The 21,507-nt window shown below is 38.7% G+C and overlaps 1 protein-coding gene across 2 annotated transcripts; it reads left to right on the top strand.

Annotated features, from left to right (window-relative positions):
* Positions 1 to 20,075, top strand: cep192 (centrosomal protein 192). Of its 2 annotated transcripts, XM_083550562.1 has the most exons (48): positions 1 to 341; positions 1,206 to 1,418; positions 1,965 to 2,075; positions 2,203 to 2,354; positions 2,589 to 2,650; positions 2,723 to 2,861; positions 4,131 to 4,246; positions 4,684 to 4,782; positions 4,956 to 5,102; positions 5,334 to 5,487; positions 5,584 to 5,795; positions 6,038 to 6,157; positions 6,411 to 6,801; positions 7,038 to 7,184; positions 7,261 to 7,325; positions 7,455 to 7,670; positions 7,776 to 7,917; positions 8,014 to 8,090; positions 8,195 to 9,251; positions 9,433 to 9,550; positions 9,738 to 9,882; positions 10,242 to 11,028; positions 11,294 to 11,436; positions 11,631 to 11,861; positions 12,001 to 12,123; positions 12,217 to 12,351; positions 12,434 to 12,497; positions 12,605 to 12,744; positions 12,922 to 13,014; positions 13,168 to 13,286; positions 13,397 to 13,582; positions 13,665 to 13,755; positions 14,008 to 14,187; positions 15,132 to 15,392; positions 15,546 to 15,667; positions 15,767 to 15,876; positions 15,995 to 16,157; positions 16,503 to 16,672; positions 16,776 to 16,899; positions 17,057 to 17,162; positions 17,306 to 17,513; positions 17,725 to 17,801; positions 17,906 to 18,001; positions 18,106 to 18,225; positions 18,344 to 18,453; positions 18,619 to 18,742; positions 18,920 to 18,978; positions 19,498 to 20,075. In XM_083550562.1, exons 2-48 carry the CDS (start codon positions 1,249 to 1,251, stop codon positions 19,628 to 19,630), a joined length of 8,115 nt encoding a protein of 2,704 aa, XP_083406688.1. In that variant the 5' UTR covers positions 1 to 341; positions 1,206 to 1,248; the 3' UTR covers positions 19,631 to 20,075. The 2 variants fall into 2 exon arrangements, with proteins under 2 accessions (XP_083406688.1, XP_083406689.1); XM_083550563.1 differs by lacking the exon at positions 18,920 to 18,978.
* Positions 20,076 to 21,507: the final 1,432 nt, after the last annotated feature.

The following is a 21,507-nucleotide window of genomic DNA, read 5'->3' on the forward strand; positions in this document are numbered from 1 at the left end:
AATTTAGAGGCGGGCTGCTTTGGTTACAGCTCAAGTTAGTTTTCCGGAGCTTTTTTGGGGCTTCGTTTTAGACTCATTTTATATAATTGTCTTAGGATTGTGCAGGCCGGAGCTCTTAAACGGTTACAAACTTTAACGAGTATCAACACTAAGCCGTCTGCTGGAGCAATTCTTTGCATATATCGCTTGTAAAATCTGAGTCCTTCCTCAGAAGTGGAGCTGGAGAGATAATTTGCGGACATTTTCCGAGGCAGTTAGTTACAGCTGCTGCTGCTGGTGGAGGTCGTTAGATAGTCGGCAGTGGGAAAGCTAGGACTGGGGGGGATGGTTAGAAGAACACGGTGAGTAATTATTCAACGAAGCGGAGTAGCTCGAACAACAGTTTGTCTTTGTGTATTTAGTTTAGACAGACGTGTTAATTCGATAACACACAGCCCATGTCTTTCTTTCATGGCCGGGGTTAATGCTCAGCTAACGGCAGCTTTCCAACATGGAACAAAACCAGCACTTTTAAACAACCAGCTTTAGCAAATCTCAGGTTTGGGGTATTGAGAGAGTTAAGACATGTATTTACCGATCTGTGGTATTGATTTGGGTGTTATTGCTCATATATCTCGGTGAAAAATACAATGTTGGTGTAAAAACAACTTGTCAGAGTTCCCTAACTCAGAAGCATAACGTAGACGTCCAAGCTTTGTTTATTTCGTGTTTAATTTAATTAAGTGTACTCAAAGTGTTAAAATGTAATCAATTTTTTAGTAAACAAAATACTAACAATTTAGAAAGTGACCCTTTTCATACGACATACAAACCTCCCCATATTTAGATTAGATTAAACTTTGTCATTGTGCAGGGTACATGTACAGAGCCAATGAAATGCAGTTAGCATCGAACCAGAAGTGCATAGATAGCTTATTTACAAGTGGCAGTGTAATAAATAAGGTTATAAAGAAGGTGTAGTAATATGCACATATAACTGAATAAGGGTATATATAGTGTGGTTTTTCTATAAGTATGATACAGTATTAAGTGGTATGACCGATATAGCTGTACAATGGTTCGTATCCAATGGTTTATATTATCTACAGAGAGTGTATTTGTAAAACAAAAAAAGTGGTGTTTTGTAGACTAATTGATTGACTGTATTTTTTTTTTCTGAAACACATACTGAGCTGTCGCACATTTTTTTTGTATACTTTTTGCAGCTCATGCTCCATGTGATGAGCCCTTGTGTTGTTGAGTCACGACATGGAAAGCTTCAGAAACCTGGAGGATGAGACGTTTCCCAGCTTCCTCTCCAACACGTCTTTGGGTAGCGGTGGCCGGGTCACTCTGGGTGATGTTACACTGGGTTCCACACTCGGTGTGCCCGTGGCTGCTTCTACTGTGGCTAAAAGTAGAGCTACAGCAGACAACAGGTGTGCGACTTTGGATTGTACGTTCACTGCATTGCAGTGGTGTGAAACTTGTTATTGCGGTAGTTTGACTCGTGCAGATATGAAATACGGGTACTCCAGTACTAATACAATAATACAGACAACAGACTATAAAGTAGCCCACATGTTGCTGGTGGTGTTTGCAGGTTTGCTGTGATTTTGATCAGGATAATTAATTAAAGCATTTACTGAAATTAAATAAACAAACAATATGAACGAGCATTGCACACTAGTGCTTTATCGTGGGAATTAACTCCTGTTTCTTGTATTATTAATATTAATAATAACTTGTGCATTTGGTTAAAAAGTCTCTCTTGTAGTCCAACTTGCTAATTGTTACTAATTGTGTTACAGAAGTAAGGGCTTTTGCTTTAACCCTTGCATTTAAACTACCGCTCACTTTCAAGTTAAACTAAGAATACCTGACATGTATTTCATTTGCAAACTGTGCAGTGTTTACAAGCTGCTCGGTAGAAATAAAAGGACTTTTACTGGCCTGTACATTTAACCCTGGACATTTTTCCCCAGGCTAACGGATGTACAAGCTTCCTACTTGGAGCCGGGGCCACTCTCTCTAGCAGGTTCTCAAGGCTCAAGTTGTGGGAGGGAAAAGTTTGCGCTCAGCTTCAAAGATGATTTGTGAGTGTCGACTCCTGTTTCTTGTTTTGTCCAAATCTTTCCGAAAGTGTGGTTCAAATGATACAGTGGATACAAGAGTTTAAATAAGATTTCTTGCTTGAATCTTCTCTGAATTCATTTGTTTCAGGGAGAACGCAGATGACTTCATAGCTGCCAATCGTTTTTCAGGCCGGTTAGTGAAGGTTAATTTGGATGAGTCAGAATGTGTGCCAGTGTCTAAAGCCTCCCATATGAGAGTTCACGCTGCGTCTGCTCTGGTCTCCTCTGATTACCCTGATGGTACTAAACTTATTTTCTGTGTGATGCTGTGGCTCACGCAGATTTGCTGTGCAAATTTTGCAGCCTGTTATACTGTAGCTGAACATGTACTCTTACTTGTTGTGCTATAATTGTTTTGGTCTTGCCAATATAAGATTAACCCTCTCAGATTTACCACTGAATATTTTCATATTATCGCTCAGTTCCAGGGAAACTAAAATGTACCTTTTAAAAAAAAAAAAAAAATGTTTGCAGATATTTCTACTGGCTTATTAACAGTTTCACATTTTGGAGGAAAAGAAACCATTGCGAGTCCGGTAAGATCAAAAAGCAGTTGCTAATAATTTAGCCATTCAGTTCTAGACTAAATTAACTGTTGCTTGTTTTAGACTGTGTTGGCTCCACTACCTATTGAAGAGGGTCTAGAGAGTGAGGCAGCGGACAGTGATGGGATGAGCGGCAGTGTCGCTAGCTTCCTGGTTAATGAGAAGCTCATGTCGCTTGACAGCATGAACAGCGATTTAACAGGTAACTATTTATAATGTGCAGTTCAGATACTGTATAGCAGTGTGCGCAACATTTTTACAAATTACCATAAATCTCACTATAGATACAATTGCATGTGCTTTAAAAGGAATGAAAAAAGACCCATAAGATTCTTTGAGCACATTCAAATAATATCAGTGACTTCAAATTCAGCTTTAAAACTCCATTTTGACCATTCCAGGGTTTTTTGGTTTCCCTAATAATTTGTTTAAAAATGTATTTATAACTGGTCTTGTATTACTAAAAGTAATTATCTGATATTGTTGCCATGATGGCCACAGAGTTAACAGGCTTTATTATAAGGGCTCTACTGTAAGGCAGTTTTGCTCATTACTTTCATTACCAGTAATTATATATGCTCAATTAATCATTAAATGCTGATTCAAAAATGAACTTTTGTTAACCTTAGATTTATAATTTTTTGTAATTACAAGATTGTGTTAACTGTTGTTGTTATTATTGTTGTTGTAAACACTGCAAAATTCTTAAGATCTTAAGGACTGGCTAATAATTTTTATAGATAATTAGATACATACATGCATACATACATTATTCATCCAAATAGGAAATTTACAGTTTCCAGCAGTATCCACAAACATAGACAATAAGCCATGCAATAAATACAAAAAATGTAAAGGTAAGTTCAAGAAAAGATTCTTTGCAAAAAATGGTGTGTTTTATCAAGTCTTGTGCGACTGAACCCGTTTTGGAGAGTTCTGTGCAAACCGGAGTGTTAATTTGCATAGTGTACAGTGTGTAGTGCAGTTCAGAGTGGCTGAGGAAGTTCAGAACAGCGAGGAAAGTCAACACTGATTCCCCCACCCCAAGTAGAAATAAAGAGCTGCACGACATGGGAAAGGAATAACTTCCTCAGTCTGTCAGTGAAGCAGGGCAGTGACGGTAACCTTTCGCTGAAACTGCTCCTCTACCCGGAGATTAAACTGTGCAGTAGATGCAGTGGATTGTCCATGATTGACAGAAGCCTGCATATAGTGCCCATCTCTCTGCCACTGATGTCAGTTTGTCCAGCTCCAATCCCACAACCGAGCCCGCCTTCCTCACCAGCTTGTCCAGACGTAAGGGGGCCTTCTTCTTGATGTTGCCTCCCCAGCACACCGCGCATTCCAGAGGTCACTCGCCACGACAGTCTATAAGAACATCTGCAGCAGATGTTTAAGACTGTCAGCCTTCTGAGGAAGTACAGCCAACTCTACACTAGTATAATGTTTGTTTCGGTTGATACTTTTGCAGATGATGACATTGATGTAGACAACCTACACGATGAAGAGTTGCAGCTGTACTTCAATAAGCTCGTTCCTCCGTCTATGCAGAGAGGTCGAGTGGAGGGCCAGGAAATCTCCGCTGCTGTAAGTTGGTGTAACTACGTTGATTGTCCTACATTCACATTTTTCTTTGTGCTGCAATATGTTGACTAATGACTTAAAAGTATGCAGTGAGACTGAAATGTAGTTCAATTTAATTTTGTGTACACTGGTCAAAAGTTTGTGGACACCTGACCATTATATCCCAATGTGCTTTACTGTTGTAATAACCTCCATTTTTGTATGTAGGCTATCCTCAGGATTTTGAAACATAGCTATCCATATTTATGTACCTTGCACAGGGACATTATCATGTTTAAGTTTGGGGTCCCTTAGTTGGAGTGAAGAAAAATGACAGCCAAAGCATTGTGTGCTTCCAGTTTAGTAGTAATTGTTTGGAGAAGGCCCACGTGTTGATGTAATAACCATGTGTTGACATACTATTAACTATATACTTACTTTAAAATTTATATCATTTTTAGGAATTACCTGGCAGCCAAATTGGTTCATCTCAACCTCTTACTACTGAACTTCATACATCGACCAAAAACCGAAGCAACTTTCTAAATGACTACAATAAGGTAGGATTCATTATTTTAAGCAAGCAAGTTTGTTATAGCTTTAGCATTGTTGTGGCAGTCTTGCTTATATTGCTAATTATATATGCATCTGTATATGAATTATATTACAGCCTGTTTTTTTTATTTTTATTTTTTTATGTAATTGACACTATTGTGTCAATTTCCCTCCTTAGGGCGATTTTTGCATGCCTGATGTGCGACTAGCTGCCACAGGTATGGATTCGTGTCCTGCTAGTGATGAAGACACTGAGGATGAGCTGGAAGCCTCACAGAATCGTAGTAGAGCCCGATTCCTGTTGCCCAGCACCTCCAGACAACTGGTAAAGTGACGATATAATACTAATTTACTGATACGTTTAGAAAGCTGTAACCGTTTAATTGCACATGGGGATACATGTAATTTCAGAACAATAAAATCTTGTCTGATAAGGAATCTTGTCTGTTTAATCAGTCTGTCCTATTCACACCATGTTAAATTGTAATGGAACAGTAACATACATTTGTGTTTTGCTGTTATATATTTGTTTCTTTATGTTGATGTGTATATACAGGTTGGTGAAAGCAATCAGACTCATTGTAGGCCAGGCCTAGAGGGTGGAAGCTCAGATGATGAGTCTCAGCCAGGCGCTCAATTTATAGACTCCAGGACAGGCATTGAACAACGGTGCTCTGCTGAGGGTAGAGTGATTGAATTGCCAATAACCGGTATCCAGATTTAATTCTCCATATGTGTGACAAATGTTAAATCTGTTTTCAGAGGAATGATGAAAACTCTGCATTTTATACTTTTGGGTGTTTTAGGAGATGGTGGAGGTGGTGATGGTAGCAGTGGCAGTGAGGAGGATGGAAATGATGGGGGTGTGTCTACAGTCCCACCACCCACAGGTGTCCAGACCACGTATGATGTGTTACGGGGACTGGGAATTGTGGGAGGAAATGGAACAGGCGAGGATGAAAACCTATTCTCACAGCTCCCTGGATTAGGCCGATTTGCATCAAATGAGCATAGCCAGGTAATTCATATTCCGAAGACCAGACCACGTTCACTGTTTTCTCCAGCATTTGTTTAGGTGGTAGATATTTGGTGTGTAAAGCATTCCTTTTAAATAAGCAATTTAATAAATGCTTGAGCTTAACGGGTTAATTATTGTGCTCTTAATACATTGGGTGAGGTGTTGAGAGGAGCAAAAACTTGATCTTAGCAAGAAGTAAATATCCAAATCAGCAACTATTATGTATTTGTGATTATTTTCAGATGGGACACCGTGTGGGCCCAGTTGGGACAGTTGAAACGGAGTCTTCAGTTCAAGGTTCTGAACTGACCAGGCTTCAATCTACAAACCAAAGTATGAATCAGCATAGGGAAGACGCACTGGTAAGGTTTGATCAGTCTTTATATAGCTTAGCAATATTAGAGTTTGCTGCTTTCCCCCTCCCAAAGCTGAATATATTTGAGTTTCATACATGGGTGATGAAACAAGAGAAACTATCTGTAGAATGCTGCATTATTTATTGTAATAATTGCTTAATTATGCTACTTGTGTGTTGGGCAGCATTTGAAATTAAGGTTTTTTGTGTGTAAAATTCAAACACTAGTCAGTAATGCCACACCTTTTTTTCTTTAATAGAATTCCATGGATAGTTCACACTCTGGTGCAGAATCTCTGGAGGAACAATTTGACTCTATGTACCTTAGGCCTGGTGGTGTCTGTAACCTACAGGACTCCACTTCTCGTGCCCTTCAAGGCACCCATTTTGCTTTTGACTTTTCTTTTACCAAAAACAGCAAAGCGGGAGTCAGCCAAGGGCATACAATCAACTTGAGTGATTCGGGTCTCTTTGGGGGCCCTTGTAGGAACTCTGTCAGTGTTGACAAATATACAAAAAGCAATGAGGAACATTCAGGAGAATCTCTTGAAGTCAAGTACCTCTCTCAAACTTCCCGTCCGAATGAAGATGAGCGGAGTAATATTTGGAATCAAGTATCCTGCCCTGATGTTCAGCTGACATTCCAACAAGGTTAGATCTTTCACAACAAATTTTATCTGCAAGGAGTCCTTAAAGCCCATTTTCCTAGTCATTTTTTAAATTGGTGATTTTGTAAAAATAAGAGATTAACAAGCTGACAAATGTACTGTCCTTTCACTGTTAATTACATCTAAACTGACTCTGTATGACATTGTTTTATATGGGCAACAAGCATGTTTGTGTCAAACCATTTGGGATATCATGCCATCAAGCTTCTCATTTTGTAGATGCCAATGCTACTCACAGTGTTGTCTACCAGAATGAGGATGGGAAATGGGTGACTGATCTAGCCTACTATTCCTCCTTTGAAAAGGAGACAGATATACCTGATGATATTGCAAACCAATTGCAGTGTGAGGAGTTTGTTGTTGGTGGTAAGTATAGGTGGACGAATGCCTTAGAACATTTGTACTATTTTGCAAATGTTTGAAATGTTAACTTGTGTTTCAGGCCAGGCTATGGAAAAGATTATTGAAGATCAAGCAGAGTTTGATAAAGAGCACCAATTCATGCAGGTAAGGGGTGCGCTTTGTTTCTGATTTAGTCTTTAGGCTGATATGACAAACTGTTCCCTTTGTGCAAAAGAGACTGTTTAAAATGAAGTGCTGATTCATGAAGGGATTCTTTTTTCTCCTTATGATTAGGAAGAACAGATTGAAGCGGTCAATAGAAGCGTACTTCTTGGCGACACCTCATGGAAACTTCCCCCTAGTAGCCACATTCTAATGAGATCCTCCCAAGTCTCAAATGAGTTTGAAAAGGGAAACCAAAGTTATTTGCGAATTTCCCTGGGGGAATTTTTTCAGCAGAGATCTGAAGCTTTGGGATGTTTAGGGGGCAGTGAAGAAGACATTAAAAGGGTGAGAACTTCACAAAGGTTTTTTACAATGTTGGCCAACAACCAGTTTCTGTAGTATACCACGATTTTGTGTGCTCTCGTTTATTTTGTCTTGTTTTTTTCTCAGCCTTCATTTGGTTATATCATCAACTCACCTGAGAAGAGGGAGCCCTTTGCTTTGATTCGGCCCTCTGATTTCTCTTCTAGAGGAAGCTCTGTTCACAGTGAAACAGTCCAGCTTAGTGAGGCAGATGATACCATGAATCCAGGTATGAAATTATTTCCTGCAATGAACTGAGTTAGGGTATGGTCTTGGGTCAAATCTTTGTAGAAAATGCTAATTGATTGCTACTTTGGATTCATAGAGGATTTGGAAAAAACTCTTGTACTGACACCATCTGGGCAGCCACAAATGGGTCATTCACACCAAAAAGATGTCCAGGTAATGCATTATTTGCTCACAGTTATGGGTTATTTTATAAATTCATATGTTTACATATATTCGGAGCGTACACAAGTGATTTGATTTCTTTTCATTTGCAATAGGTTTCACCTGTGGTATCACTAGAACATAAAGAAAATTCCAGTCATAGTTCTGAATCAAACTCCAGTGGAAATTTAACACTTAGCATCAGCACAATTGCATCAGCTATTGCTGATGCCTCAATAAGCTCAGACCCTGCCCAGCTTGCAGCAATGATCATGGAGTTATCAAAAAAGAGGCAGTCCAAAAGCAGGACAGGTGTGTTTGTTCAGACTCCTGAGCTTGAAAATCTGCCTGAGCAGGATCACCTTCAGAAAACCATATCCATGAATGAGCTGAGTGTTCTTGACATGGAGAAATACCTGAAGAAGGCAGAAGTGTCAAGCAGTGATAGTGATGCTTCCAGCTCTCATTCCTGTCTTGACATTCTTAGCATGGCAGACAGTCTGGGTAATTCTCTCAGTACTACACAAAGACAGACTCCACCTTTACAAAACAGCATCAGTCTTCATGCAGAAGAGCATTCAACGTCAAAGGGGGTTTTTTCAAGTCAGGTTTCACAAAATAATGCATCCAATCAATCTATAGAATCTGTGTCTGAATGTAAAAGGTCTAACGCTAAAAGAAGTTCTATTCCACGTCCGAAGACTAGCTGCATTCCGACAGCCACAGCTCACCCAGCTAGAAGATCAGCAGGTGCAGGGCAGTCTTTGATCTCAACTCTAAAGCCTAAATCTGTTCAAGGAAAACCAGAAAGAAGCAAAAGTGGCTGCCACATACCAACACCCGCAGGAAACAGGAGTTGCTCAGAGTCCAGGATCAAAATAAGCCCAGCACGACCACAGGCCTCTGGAACATGCCAATCTTTAAAAAGTAATGACTCAATATCAGAATTATTGTCTACACCCAAAAACCATCAAACCAGTGGATGTTCAGATTTACCTACATCAGGGAGCTTGCAGCACACACCCAAAAGCAAAACCTGTCTGAGGCAGAGAGAGACACCATGCTCAGAAGCAGCACAATCGCTTGGGAGTCCACGAGCTGCTCAATCTGTTGCAAAAGAGAAACTGACACTTGCTGGACCAAGTTGTTCTTTAAACGCTGATGCAAATTTTGGCAAGTTTTTCTTTGATTCAAGTCACAATTATTATTTGATATTATACTATTGTTGAATGATTCATTCAAGTAGGATGTGTTTTAGGTGTCTGATTTTTTTTTTTAAATCAGGCCATTTCAGTACAAATAAACTATAGATAAGCATTCTTTAATAATAGAGTTTTTCTTGACCGTTCTATAGCCTCACCTGAGCGCTGTGCCTCTGGTGTTGTGGAAGCTAGCCATTGCAACTTCAGACCATCCACCTCTCCACTTACTCATTCAAGCCCAAGTCAGACATCACTGCCTAGTGGATATGGGTAAACTCCTGTGTTCTTTGATTGTTCTAGCTTAACCAATGTAGCTTATTTAAGTGTAAGGACAAAAACAGCACTGAAGTAAATAGGTTTGTGTCTGGCCACAATTTAGTGTAGCATATATTTAGATAGTCTGTGGTATTGAGTGTGAACAAAGAAGTCAGTAATTTTTTCTTCTTTTTCTCTTTAGAGACCTGTCTCCTTCCTCTAGTAGTGGTATGTGTGAGAGAAGTCCTGGGACTGACCCACTGTCACCACAATCTCCATCCATCAGCAGACTTACCTACCTTTCTATTAATGAGAACACTACACTTCCTACACCTGCTCATCATCAGGTCAGTTTTAAATCAGAGTGCTTCGCTCAGTACTAGAGTTTGAGAACTTTGATTAGCTGAACATGTTAAATAAGAACGCACAAGAACATAATTAATGCATTTAAGCTTGTATAGAGCTTGTAAATATAGAGTTTGTAAATCTTTGCTGATTCATATCATATTCTTGTCTTTAATGGACCTGAATTTGGGTGAAAATGAACACAAAGTTGATAGTTATTTAAATTGTAGTGTATTCCATAGAAATAATGTATGTTTGCATTCTTGCTTTTTAGCCCACTTTATTTAGCATCTACAAAATGTTTTCTTGTTTAACGTGACTGCAGTATTTTTATGTAACTGGATATTTTTTTCTTTGTCAGAAAAATAACTCCATGTCCTTGAGTACCACAATAATCAGAGCAAGTCCCACCCCACCGGTGGATCCTTTTGATGCAACTAAAACTATCCATCACAATGGAGACTTGAGTTCAAAATTATCCTGTCCTGCTGAAGCTCCCAGATCAAATCAACATACCGTAGAACATGGCTCACACGTCCAAAATGAGCGCATTATCCACAACGACTACAAGCGTCAATGTGGGCCAGTGAATCAACAATCCGAGCCTCACCCTAGTCTGTACGCTCCAGTAGACTCTGGTTATTCTAGCAACCTCAACATTAACAATCAACCTGGTGGACCAATGGAGCAGAGTACCAAACAAGTCTCTAACATCCCTGGAGCAGGGAGTGGGGCTTTCCTTGACTCAAACTTTGGTCATCCCACTAGTTCTTACAAATCTGAACCTTTGCGGTATGGGTTGGCCCCAAACGCTCAGGTTGCTTTGTCCGATTTAACTGGTGGTGTATCAGCTCATCTCACTGGTCAATCACTTTTCAGCACTCAGCTTCCCCAGCATTACTTGAACACAGATGGTTCATTGCAGGCACCATCCTACCATATAGGGCCTCTGGCAGGAACGTATGGCATGCCAGCAGTAATGACTGGTGCTAATCCACAAGCTGCACAAACACATGTTCCAGGAACAGCAGCTTTATCATCCGTCTATATGACTGCTGGTCAACATCCTCATCATTACCCTCTTAGCAAAGCTTATGGACAGCCCAGCATGGGGGCATGGTGTGTACGTGATGTGGCAGATTTCAGAGGTAAGTGATTGTGTACTGTAGCTATAGTTTTTGCTTGTAGTAATCATTGGTTTACTAGTAATAATTTGTCAACTGAACAGACACAAATGGCTCTTACTTTTTTGTGATTAGCATGTGAGTTAGAAATATCAGCAAAAACTTATTTCTATGTTCTAATGAGGTGATATGTTAAGTGAAGAAAACTGTTTCTGTTAATTTTTTATATATATATATAAAATGAAGCAATATAACTTGTGTTTCTGACTTGCCTGTTATTTAACCCAAGTGGTTGTCCCAGATGAGCTGAAGTTTCCTGGTGCATGTTGTGTTGGCATTGCCTGCCAGACATCACTCAGCATCTTTAACCCCTCAGAACGCTGGCAACAGGTGGCCATATCTGTAGTAAATCTTTCCATTGATGGCGAGAAGGTGAGAACTTTGCAGCTTTAAGAAATGAACCTTTTACCTGTTGTTAGAACCATTGTTAGAACAGCTAGTTCATAATTTTTTAACTGTTATATTAGTCATTGATCTTAGTCATTTACTTGATTTAATGCTGGCAGTTGGTAAGTGGAAGTAAATTAGTCGTATGGTAATTTTGCAATTCTGAATATTTCTACCAGGTTGACTCCCTGCCATACCAGTGGCTGATTGTGAAGAATAAGACCATCATTGGACCTAAAAGCACAGAGGAGCAGAAAGTGCTGTTGATTGCTCCAAAAGCTGGCCTTTACCAGTGTACTCTCAGTGTGTCATCCTGGCCTGCTTCAGCTGAGAGCGAGACTGTGGCACAGGCTGAAGCCTTTGCCAAGAAAGTAGTACTTATAGCTTTCGCTGAAAATCCAGCAATAGACGTAAGTTTCTTTAATATTAACATACTTAATATTGCAGATAGTACTAAGCTGCATTATATTAACCACTTTGCTGTAGATAATGTACTGTAACTACATGTAAAATTGCAAAAAATTACTTTTGAATTTGTATTGTTTGAAGGTGGATGTTGGTAAGACTGGCCTGGACTTTGGGGACTTGGCAGGGGGCACTGCTAAGTCCTTGTCACTTAAAATGGTTAACAGGACTCGAGCAACTGTGCCCATTCGTCTAGTGATAAGTGCAGTTAGTGAACTATATCTTGCATGACCCCTTATTTGTATTTGTTTTTTGTTTGAAGTTAAGATTTCCTGCAACATTTACTTTTTTCCCCACTAGAATGCCTCGGCCTGGCATTGTTTCAGTTTCTCTAAGAGTCCTGTCACTATGACGGCAGATAGCTCTCTCCATTCTGGTGGGAATTTGACTTCAGTTTCTGTCATAAACCATGTGATGCATTCTAGCTATGGAGATGTAAGTATGCTGTAAGCCAATCAAAACTGAATTCCAGATGTTACATTGAGCTGTATTAAAACCCTTACTATTTTGTTAACAGAATCCTGACAGCTTTATGGTGTGGGTTAACTTTAACGCACCTCAGAGATTCAATGCAAAATTAGGTACTGATATATTTTGGTGATTATAATATATATATTTTTTTTATTATTGTTATATTTTTTTATTTTGGTATAATTATATTTTGAAATAACTCTGTCTTGTGATGCAGGTGAATTAGGCACACCAGATGAATTCGGTGCTCGTGTGGATATTGAGGTGGACAGCCCTGGCCCCAGTCGTGTGATCCAAAGTGTTCCCCTCAGAGCAAGGTCTGGAACAGCCAGAGTTCATGCTCCCAAGGATCTGCAGGCAAGAAGTTGCAATGTGTTAAATTTGACTGCTTCTTCCTGACATTCTTTTTCAGCATGATCAACTTGACATTTTTGAATGATCCCAGGAGCCTTAAAGTATTGGTATGGTTATTCATTAAGCGTTAATTAGATTTTTACTACACATTACTTATTTGCTTATAACTGGTCTTTACAGACTGTTTGTCTTCAGTGTCCACTGGGACAGTCAACCAGCCAGACCTTGCCCTTAAAAAATGCAGGAAACATTGATGTCCAGCTTAGACTAAAGGTACTTTTTTTTTTTTTTTTTGCTGGAAGGATTTCAAATTGCTGGAATTGCATTTTTTCTAAGCAAAGTTTGAAGCTTTATAAATTTGCATTATTATTTTAAAAGCTACAAGTAGATGTAATGACTGTATTGTGTGATGATGTGGATTTACAGAGTAATGATGGTGACAACTGCTTTACTGTGAAGCCTGAAGAGCTTTTTCTGCGAACTGGAGAGGAACAGGGAGTCACTGTTTCTTTCACTGCCCAGAGCAACAGAAAATATAAAGAGTGGTATGTAGCTTTTTTAACTAGTTTGTTTAACTCGGTGGTAAAATGCATGTCCTAGATGAGAGGTAAAATTCAAATATGTTTCTTTTTTTGTTTGTTTTTTTTCTCCCCAGTCTACTGACAATCCTTGTACTGCCCAGTGGTCCACAATATGAGGTTGTCCTAAAAGGAGAGGTGGTCCAGGGAAATTCTAAGAATGTGATATCTGCTCAAGTGTCCGTGCCTCATGGTGAAGTGCCACCGATCCTCTCCAACAAGCAGTTCATGGCTTGGGGAGGAGTTCCGCTAGGCAGAGCTGTGTAAGTCCTCAGGAAGAAGCAGATTCACAAGCAGAAGCACTGCTTTAATTAGATTTAATTTGAAACAATGTTTGTGTTGCAGGCAGCAGAAGTTGGTACTGAGAAATAATTCCCCCACAACATCACAGCAGCTACGACTACTTATTAGAGGGCAGGACCAAGACTGCTTTCAGGTTTGTTGCATAAAATGGGCTGACGTGACATTTTGTACATGAACTCAATATTTTAATATATGGTAGCGTTAAGCTTTTGAATGTGAAATAAAATCCTTCGATGAACATTTAAGCATATAGTTAGATATGTGTTGGTTAGGGGTGCCAAGGCAAAAAAAAAAAAATGCTTGTAATTGAATTTTTTTTTTTTAGTAAAATGTAACTTAAAGAATTATCGATTAATGACTGTCCTTTTTTTTTTTTTTTCTTCAGTTGCAGAGTTCATTTGGCCCTGAGGAGCGATTGACTCGTAGCAGAGAGCAAATTATTAAACCCAAAGAGGATGTGACGGTTCACATTCTTTTTGCTCCCACACGTGTTGCTTCCATGCTGGCCAAGCTGGAGATTAAACAGTCTGCTGTGCGGCCCTCTCAACCTGGAGTCAAATTCACTGTAAGTATATTCTGTACATATTTTGTTTAGTTTCAGCTTTTTTGATCATCAGACACTTTTTTTTATTTTTATTGCAGATATTTGGGTGGACATGTCTAAATATACAAGGCATGCTGTGATTGGCTTACATAAATACATAAAGGAACTCTATTTCATCCATGTACAGTTATGTATAATACTGTGGAAGACCCCTGTGATAAGTTATTTATCCCATTATTGAGTTGTTCTTTCATTGTTGCTTCTGCAGCTTGTCAGAAATTTCAGGGTCCTCTGCTATAGATTTCCTTTTGAAAGAAGTTATTTTCTGATTTCTAAAAAAAAACTCAGACAAAGGAAACTCTTTACTGCAGTGCTAAATAAATGTCTTTTTAAAGAAAACAGCCACACACATTTTATTAACCCCTTTTAATTCAAACTTTTGTCAGAAGTCCATGTGTAAATGTCTACTATATACACTCCCGGAGCACTATATTCCAGAGAGCTATACACCACTATCATGTGGCATGCAGTGTGGAACAGCAGCTTTTTTTTTTTTATATTTACATCCTTTATAATAGGGGGAAATATGATTAAAAAATGTTTTTGTCGTGGCATAATTATTGATGTCAGCCAGCATGGATTATTAACAGCAGTGTGATCTCTAGAGGAAAAAAGAAATCCAGGGAACCTCATTTCTGTTAATAAGACTTATTTCTGTATAGTGATTATCTTTATTTTGTTGTGGTGAGCAGAATAGTATCTCAGAAAGCACTGACCCATTTGGCAGTTGGAAAAACATCTGATAAACCTTTTATTTTTCAAATAATTTCTTATTTCCTTATTTATTTCTTGACTTATTTTTCAGAAAAACACACTTTTTTTTTTCTTTAACTATTTTTAACCTGTAACTTATTTGTAAATACCAGTAAATTTGTAACTGCTGTTTTTTTTTTTTCTTATTTTAGATTCCTCTGTCTGGATATGGAGGGACAAGTAATGTGATTTTGGAGGAATTAAGGAAGCGTTCTGATGGTTATGTGGCCACGCTAAGCAGTATTCAGACAGGCAGAGTCAGCAAACTTTGTGTGTGCGTGCGAAACACAGGCTCCAGAGCTGCCTTCATTCGAGCTGTGCCATACAGCGACCTGGAAAAGCGCACGGTCATGGACTCGACAGTAATTGGCTTATCACCCTCACAGTTTATACTGAAAGAAAGGACTCAAGAGGTGGGCTGATTTTTGCCAAAAAAGACACTTTTTCATGTGTCATTTACGTAAAGGATTTTGGTCATTTTGGAAAATGTATTTCATTGATTGATTTTATTTTTTTTATTAATCTGTGGTGGGCTATAATCAGTTTTTAATGCATTTTATTTTCAGGTGATTACAGTGGTGATGAAGGCATCGTGTAGGGAGCAGGCTCTCTGCCAGTCAAGCACTGCTCTTCTAGCCACCATTTGCCTCTTTTGTGGGGATGAAGTTTCTCGTCAGCAATTCAGGAGGTCAGTAACAATTTTGTTGAACCAATTTTTTTTTTTTTGTCAAATCAAGCTCAAGTTTGTTCTCTGATAGGATGTCTGAAGAATGTTGATGTCTCTTAGGTTATTACGCATCAAGCCTGATGTGAGCAAAAAAGTGTTGTCTGAAAACAGCTTACTAAAGAACATCTCCTTTGATGAACCCTTCCTTGGTGAGGAATTGGTCCAGGAAGGTAAGGTTCTTTTGTGTGTAGACCATGTAATTTGACGTTAAAAGATTCCTTAACATACTTTTTCCACACTGAGTGATAACCAGCTAAATGATGAATGCATTTTTTTCCCCACCTTCAGCCTTTGACCTTCCCCAGAGGCCAAATGAGGCTCAAATATTCTATGGGAATATGAATAAGGTCATCCTGTCATTACTCGGTACAGTGGAAGCCTCTGATTCAGGAGAGAGTGAACATATAGAGTGTGTCAGGGCCTCGCAGCACCATGCCATGGATTCAGACAGGTACTTGTAGTAAAGTGTTCGACTTTCCCAAGGGAAATGGTATTGGCTGCAACCAACACACAATCATATTCATTAACATTGCAGGTGGTACTTGCAATAAGTTATTATATATGTCATGAAGGAAATTTTAGCTAATTACCTGAGTTAGGCACACAGGGCTGAGGAGAACAGCTTGTGTTTTGTATAGTTATATTATAGGGGCTTTGGAGCAGTACAACCAATTATTATTCCTGAATACTTATGAATAACAAATATTGGACGTCTATAAAATCAATATATATGGCAGAGGGTAGATGGGGGTTTAAAGCACCATTTCTCAATAGCAGCAATATTGTTTTCCTTTAGTGGTCTGGGGACTTCAGAGCGTCACTTCAGTAACGTTTCCCTGGACGTTCTACCAGTAAAAGGGCCTCCTTTATGTCCGTCACAACCAGTGGTGAAACGGACTGAATCATCTGTGGACAACACCTGGAGTATCCAGCCTGAACAACTGGTCCTTACTGCACCCACCATCAGTGAGTGTAAAAACTTACTCCGGCTGTATATTTATGTAATAATAATGCCTCCCATCTTAAAATTTGTCTCTTTTGAACTGTCTCAATTTATGAATGGTCACAGCTGGTGCAGCTGATACCAAGCATGTGCGGATCCTGAACTGTTCAGATCGTGAACTGAGATTTGAGCTCTCCTGGCCTGCCCATTGCCTGACAGTCACCCCTCAACATGGCATCCTCGAGCCTCAGTATGGCATGCACATTCTCTCTCTCTCTCTCTCTCTCTCTCTCTCTCTCTCTCTCTCTCTCTCTCTCACACTCACACACACACACACACACACACATAAATATACACTTATAATTTATATAAGAGACCTTATTTATATGCTTTTCATCTCTGTATAGGAGTCACTTGCAAATTTTAATTAGCCCAAACCCCTCACTGGCCAGCAAATCCTCTATGCTTCCGTGGAGTGGCCAGATATATATCCAGTGTGATGATCAGCAGAAGGTACTAAGAAGACTTTATAAACTGTGCATTTTCTGTAGATAAAAAAAGTGCTTGGCCAAACAATGTATTGCTAATGCTAAACTTCAAATGATAAATGTAAGATTGTAGAATGCTTAATTTTATCATGTACTTTTGCTGTCTAGTTTATTAGAGTGCAGATCCGTCAGGACTTGGCTATGGATATCTCTGCTGTAAATTCATCCTCGGACCGCTCCCTTTGCCCCCTTCCACCTCAGACTGAGACCCCTGTAGGCTCAGGGTTTAAAGCTCAGTGCAGCAGCCCACAAACTAGTGTGGAAATTAAGAACCGCACAGTGGTCTTTCCATCAACATGCTCTGGAGAGTCCTCAGGTAACAGACGATGACCAGCAACAGCTCAAATTAAAAAAAATTTATGAACTCCTAATATGTACAAACTTAGTTTTTGAGTTCCTGCAGGTTCTTTGCTTTGACCACAGTGTCAAAGTGGAGCTGGAGAAAAAACAAAGGATAATCATTATTGTAAGACCCCTGAAAAGCACAAATTCGAAAATGTGCATCTGAATAAGTTTCTCATTTTCAGAATGTTCTGTAGACGTGGAGAACCATGGAGAAGAAGTTAGGTGGTACCTTTCTTCTTTTGCCCCTCCATATGTTAAGGTATTTTTAATCTGTTTTGAGCATTGGAAACACTTTACACATTCTGTTATTATTTTTCAGTTTATAAAGTAAAAAATTTGCAAATCTTTTCTTGTTACCCTTAGGGTGTAGATGGAAGTGGGGATGTTTATCGGGCCACATATACAGCTTTCAGATGTGAAAAAATGTCTGGGATGCTTGGGGTCAAAGAAAAGATGCAGGTGAGAGATTGAGGTGTTTGTTTTTGTAACATTAATAGCATTGTACTGATTTTTCTTAAACAAAAAGAATGTAAATTATCAATTCATTTGTTCATGTTTTTCAGGTGCCGTTTACGTTTCTTCCGCGGGACGGGGGCGACTATGCTCAGTTTTGGGATCTTGAATGCCACCCGGTGACAAAACCACAGCAAAAAAGCCGCATCCGGTTCCAGCTCAGTGGAATGGTGAGGGTTCTCACACATGGTTGTGCGAATAATGTGCTCTTATTGTTGTTCCATGTGCAAGACATAACCTCAGTATCTCAGTAGCAAACTTTTTGTTTTGAATGGATCTGTGTTGCAGGGCATAAGAGCAGGTGCAGGGACAGGCCGTAAAGAAGACTGTACTCTAGTGCGGACAGACTTCAGTGCAAAGAACAGGAAGAAAGTGGAATCTGTAGGCTCAAAGACAGGGTAAGATGTGTACTGTACTGGTTTCTGAATCTGACTCAAATTAAATCCCATAATGTGTGCATATAGAACCAATATGTACATATTTTCCTGAAGATTAAGCAGTATAGCAACATATTTTCATGCTGAAGTTAAAAAATTTTTTTGTCCCCCACCATTTCTATTAAGTATGGAGTCCTCTAGGAGGGGAGTATATGCCCCTCAGAGTCTCTATACGTTCCCTGCCACACGTGTGGGTGAGGTCAGCACATTGAAAGTCAACTTTCGCAACAATTCTTGTGATGCGCATGAGGTAAGTTCACAGAGAGAGTTAAGAATTTCATAACCATTAACAGACTAAGCACTGCATCTTGAGTCTTTCTAACAATGGAGCAAAAACTGGACTTGAACAGCAGAATCTGAGACAATATTATCCATTACTGTAAATGTTGCATGTCAGTGATGTTGAGCTTCTCTAATTTACTTACAGCTAAGGTTTTTAAGTCCTTCAGAGCCTTTCTTCATCAAGCATTCAAAATATTCTCTAAGGTGAGTTAATTAATATTAAACAATATCAATGTCTACTTCTCTCTCTTGCTTTATGGTACTTTGCTTCTCTATCTCCTCTTGTACAGTTTTAACTGTACACAAATTTGAAAAGACTTCATTTAAAGCACAGTGTACATCTGTATTTGAACGAATGTAATGTGTATCACTTCCTGCTACACATGCCTGCTCTGGGGCCTCAAATATTAAACTGCAGGTATGTTTGCGTGCATGTAGTGTTAATGCATGCATACACTGGCAGTTGTGCATATATGTATTCTGTTGCTTGCTGTGAGCAGTTTTATTTTTTTGTTATTTTGGTAAATATTGTACAGCAATAATATATCTAATATATAAATAATCCATATTCACCTGGTGCTCCTTGTAAACCTGTGATGTCATATTGGTGCTTTTACAATGATGTGTAAAAGTATAATTCTATACATGCTTTTAAGTAATTTTTTACTGCTTAATCGTGTGTCAAATTGTTAAGAGATTCTGACATTTATACCTTTTCTCCAGGACACAGCATTATATCAACCTGCCTGTGCAGTTCAAGCCCACTGCTGTAGGCCAGTTTTCTGGCTTTCTTCTGGTTCAGACAGACGCAGACGTTAAACTCTCCATAGAACTCTCTGGTGAAGCATTACCATAACAATCACACTCATTAAATTATCAATTATACAAGTATTTTTTTCCCACCTGAGACTTTTGTTTTTCAAACAGCATGAAATATTGACAGGGTTTTTATATTCCATCTGCAGAGTTAATATAGTATAAACTTTGATATTGCACTAACCTATAACCCAGTATGTCTAAGGGAAGTTCATTAGCATTAATTAGGCCAGTGGTTTTATCTATGCTATGTAATGCAGTCCCATATGCTGCCTTTTTGAAGAACATTTACTGTATAATCAACACATTTGTGTGGACTTTTTGGGGGATTTATTAGTTGCAATCCACATCACTAATACAAAATCTGTCTAAAATTCATGACTTAAAATGCAATTTTGTTGTACACTTTGTACAACACCGTGTAAATGTATTATTGTTATTTATTTTAAAAGTCTTAATAAATAAAGATTGATTCATGTTGGAAATGTTTTTATTTTCCAAAATGTTGAGATACAAACATTAGTATGAGCTGGACAGTTGTCTTATTTAACAGCTTGATTCTTCAAAAAAACACTTGCCTTTGTATTTAGAATATTTGAACCCCTTTTTATATGCCAATAGACGTTAATCAGGAATTAAAAAAAAAAAACCTGTTACAATAAAATTATTCATGTAAATATAACCCACATTATTCTTAGTGTGGTAACTTCATAGTTAAACATATGATGTCAGTACAGTACTAGTGTTTAATTACTTGGAAAGGCAGTCAGTAGTCATTAACAGAACTATACCAGCTTTAGAATAGAAAAACTTGTCTTGGTACAATTCATTTTAGTAAATTTATTAATTTGTGTGGTTGTTAGTGCATTGACACCTGCCTGGGCCTACCATTGGTTCACTGTGCAACCTAAATTGAACTGTGTTTGTCCTTTATCCATCTTGTTGAATGAGTAGGATGAGGAGACACAGGGGTAGACTCAATAGCCAAGTGCACAGCTGAGTGGTTGTTGCAGTGCTGAGGTTACACAGGTTACTGCTACAGCATGTAACTTTATTGCCATTTCCACTTGCATCGAGTGAGGCAGTGCCTGAAGCTCCTGTACATGTTCTTGAACTGGAACACTGCTTTACAATCGCTTTTACTTGACCTAAACAGAAAGTAAATTAATAATGGTTTTTACTATTGGTTAATTTGTGAAGAATACACTACAGCTTCTCCCACTCAATTTGTAAAATAGTTGCAAAAAAAAAAAAAAAGTGATTTGTTCCTTTCTGAATGCCTCTATTTTTGCATACACGTCATACTCATCTTTAGCTGAGGTTCTGAAAATATTTATAGTATCACATAGATGAGTATTCCTCTAGAGGAATTCTGACCTACATTCCTTTGCAGAGTTGCTTTAATTCCATCTTATCCAACTGCATGTTGCAAAGTCAGTGCAGTCCAAGTGCATGATTGTCAATTACGGTACCATGATCACCCAGACCCTGAAGTGGCAAAGCAACCCCACACAATCATACTACAATTGTCATTGCTGACTGTTGTCAATGTTTTTCTTGTGCAGTTCTATGATAGTTTTATGCCAGATATAATGCGACCCATGAATTCCAAAGGCGTCATCCCAAAACAAGGTGCTTGATGTCGCAAGAACCTTTTGTTCCCCTCAGTTATCAGTGGCTTTCAACTTGAAACTATAACATGGAAACCATTTATACCCAGTCTTCTTTTTTAATAGTGCAATGTATAAAATACATTTTCAATAAATAGAATGTTTTTTAAAAGAAATATAGTTTATTCAGGTTATCTTTCTCATAGTTTAAAGATCTGTAACGAGGTGTGTAAAATAATGCAACAATAAATCAAGGGGGTTAAATACATTTCCTACTTGCTGGAGTTTAGACAGGTAAATCTTACCC

Source organism: Silurus aristotelis (genome assembly GCF_946808225.1).
Source record: "Silurus aristotelis genome assembly, chromosome: 1".
NCBI lineage: Eukaryota > Metazoa > Chordata > Actinopteri > Siluriformes > Siluridae > Silurus > Silurus aristotelis.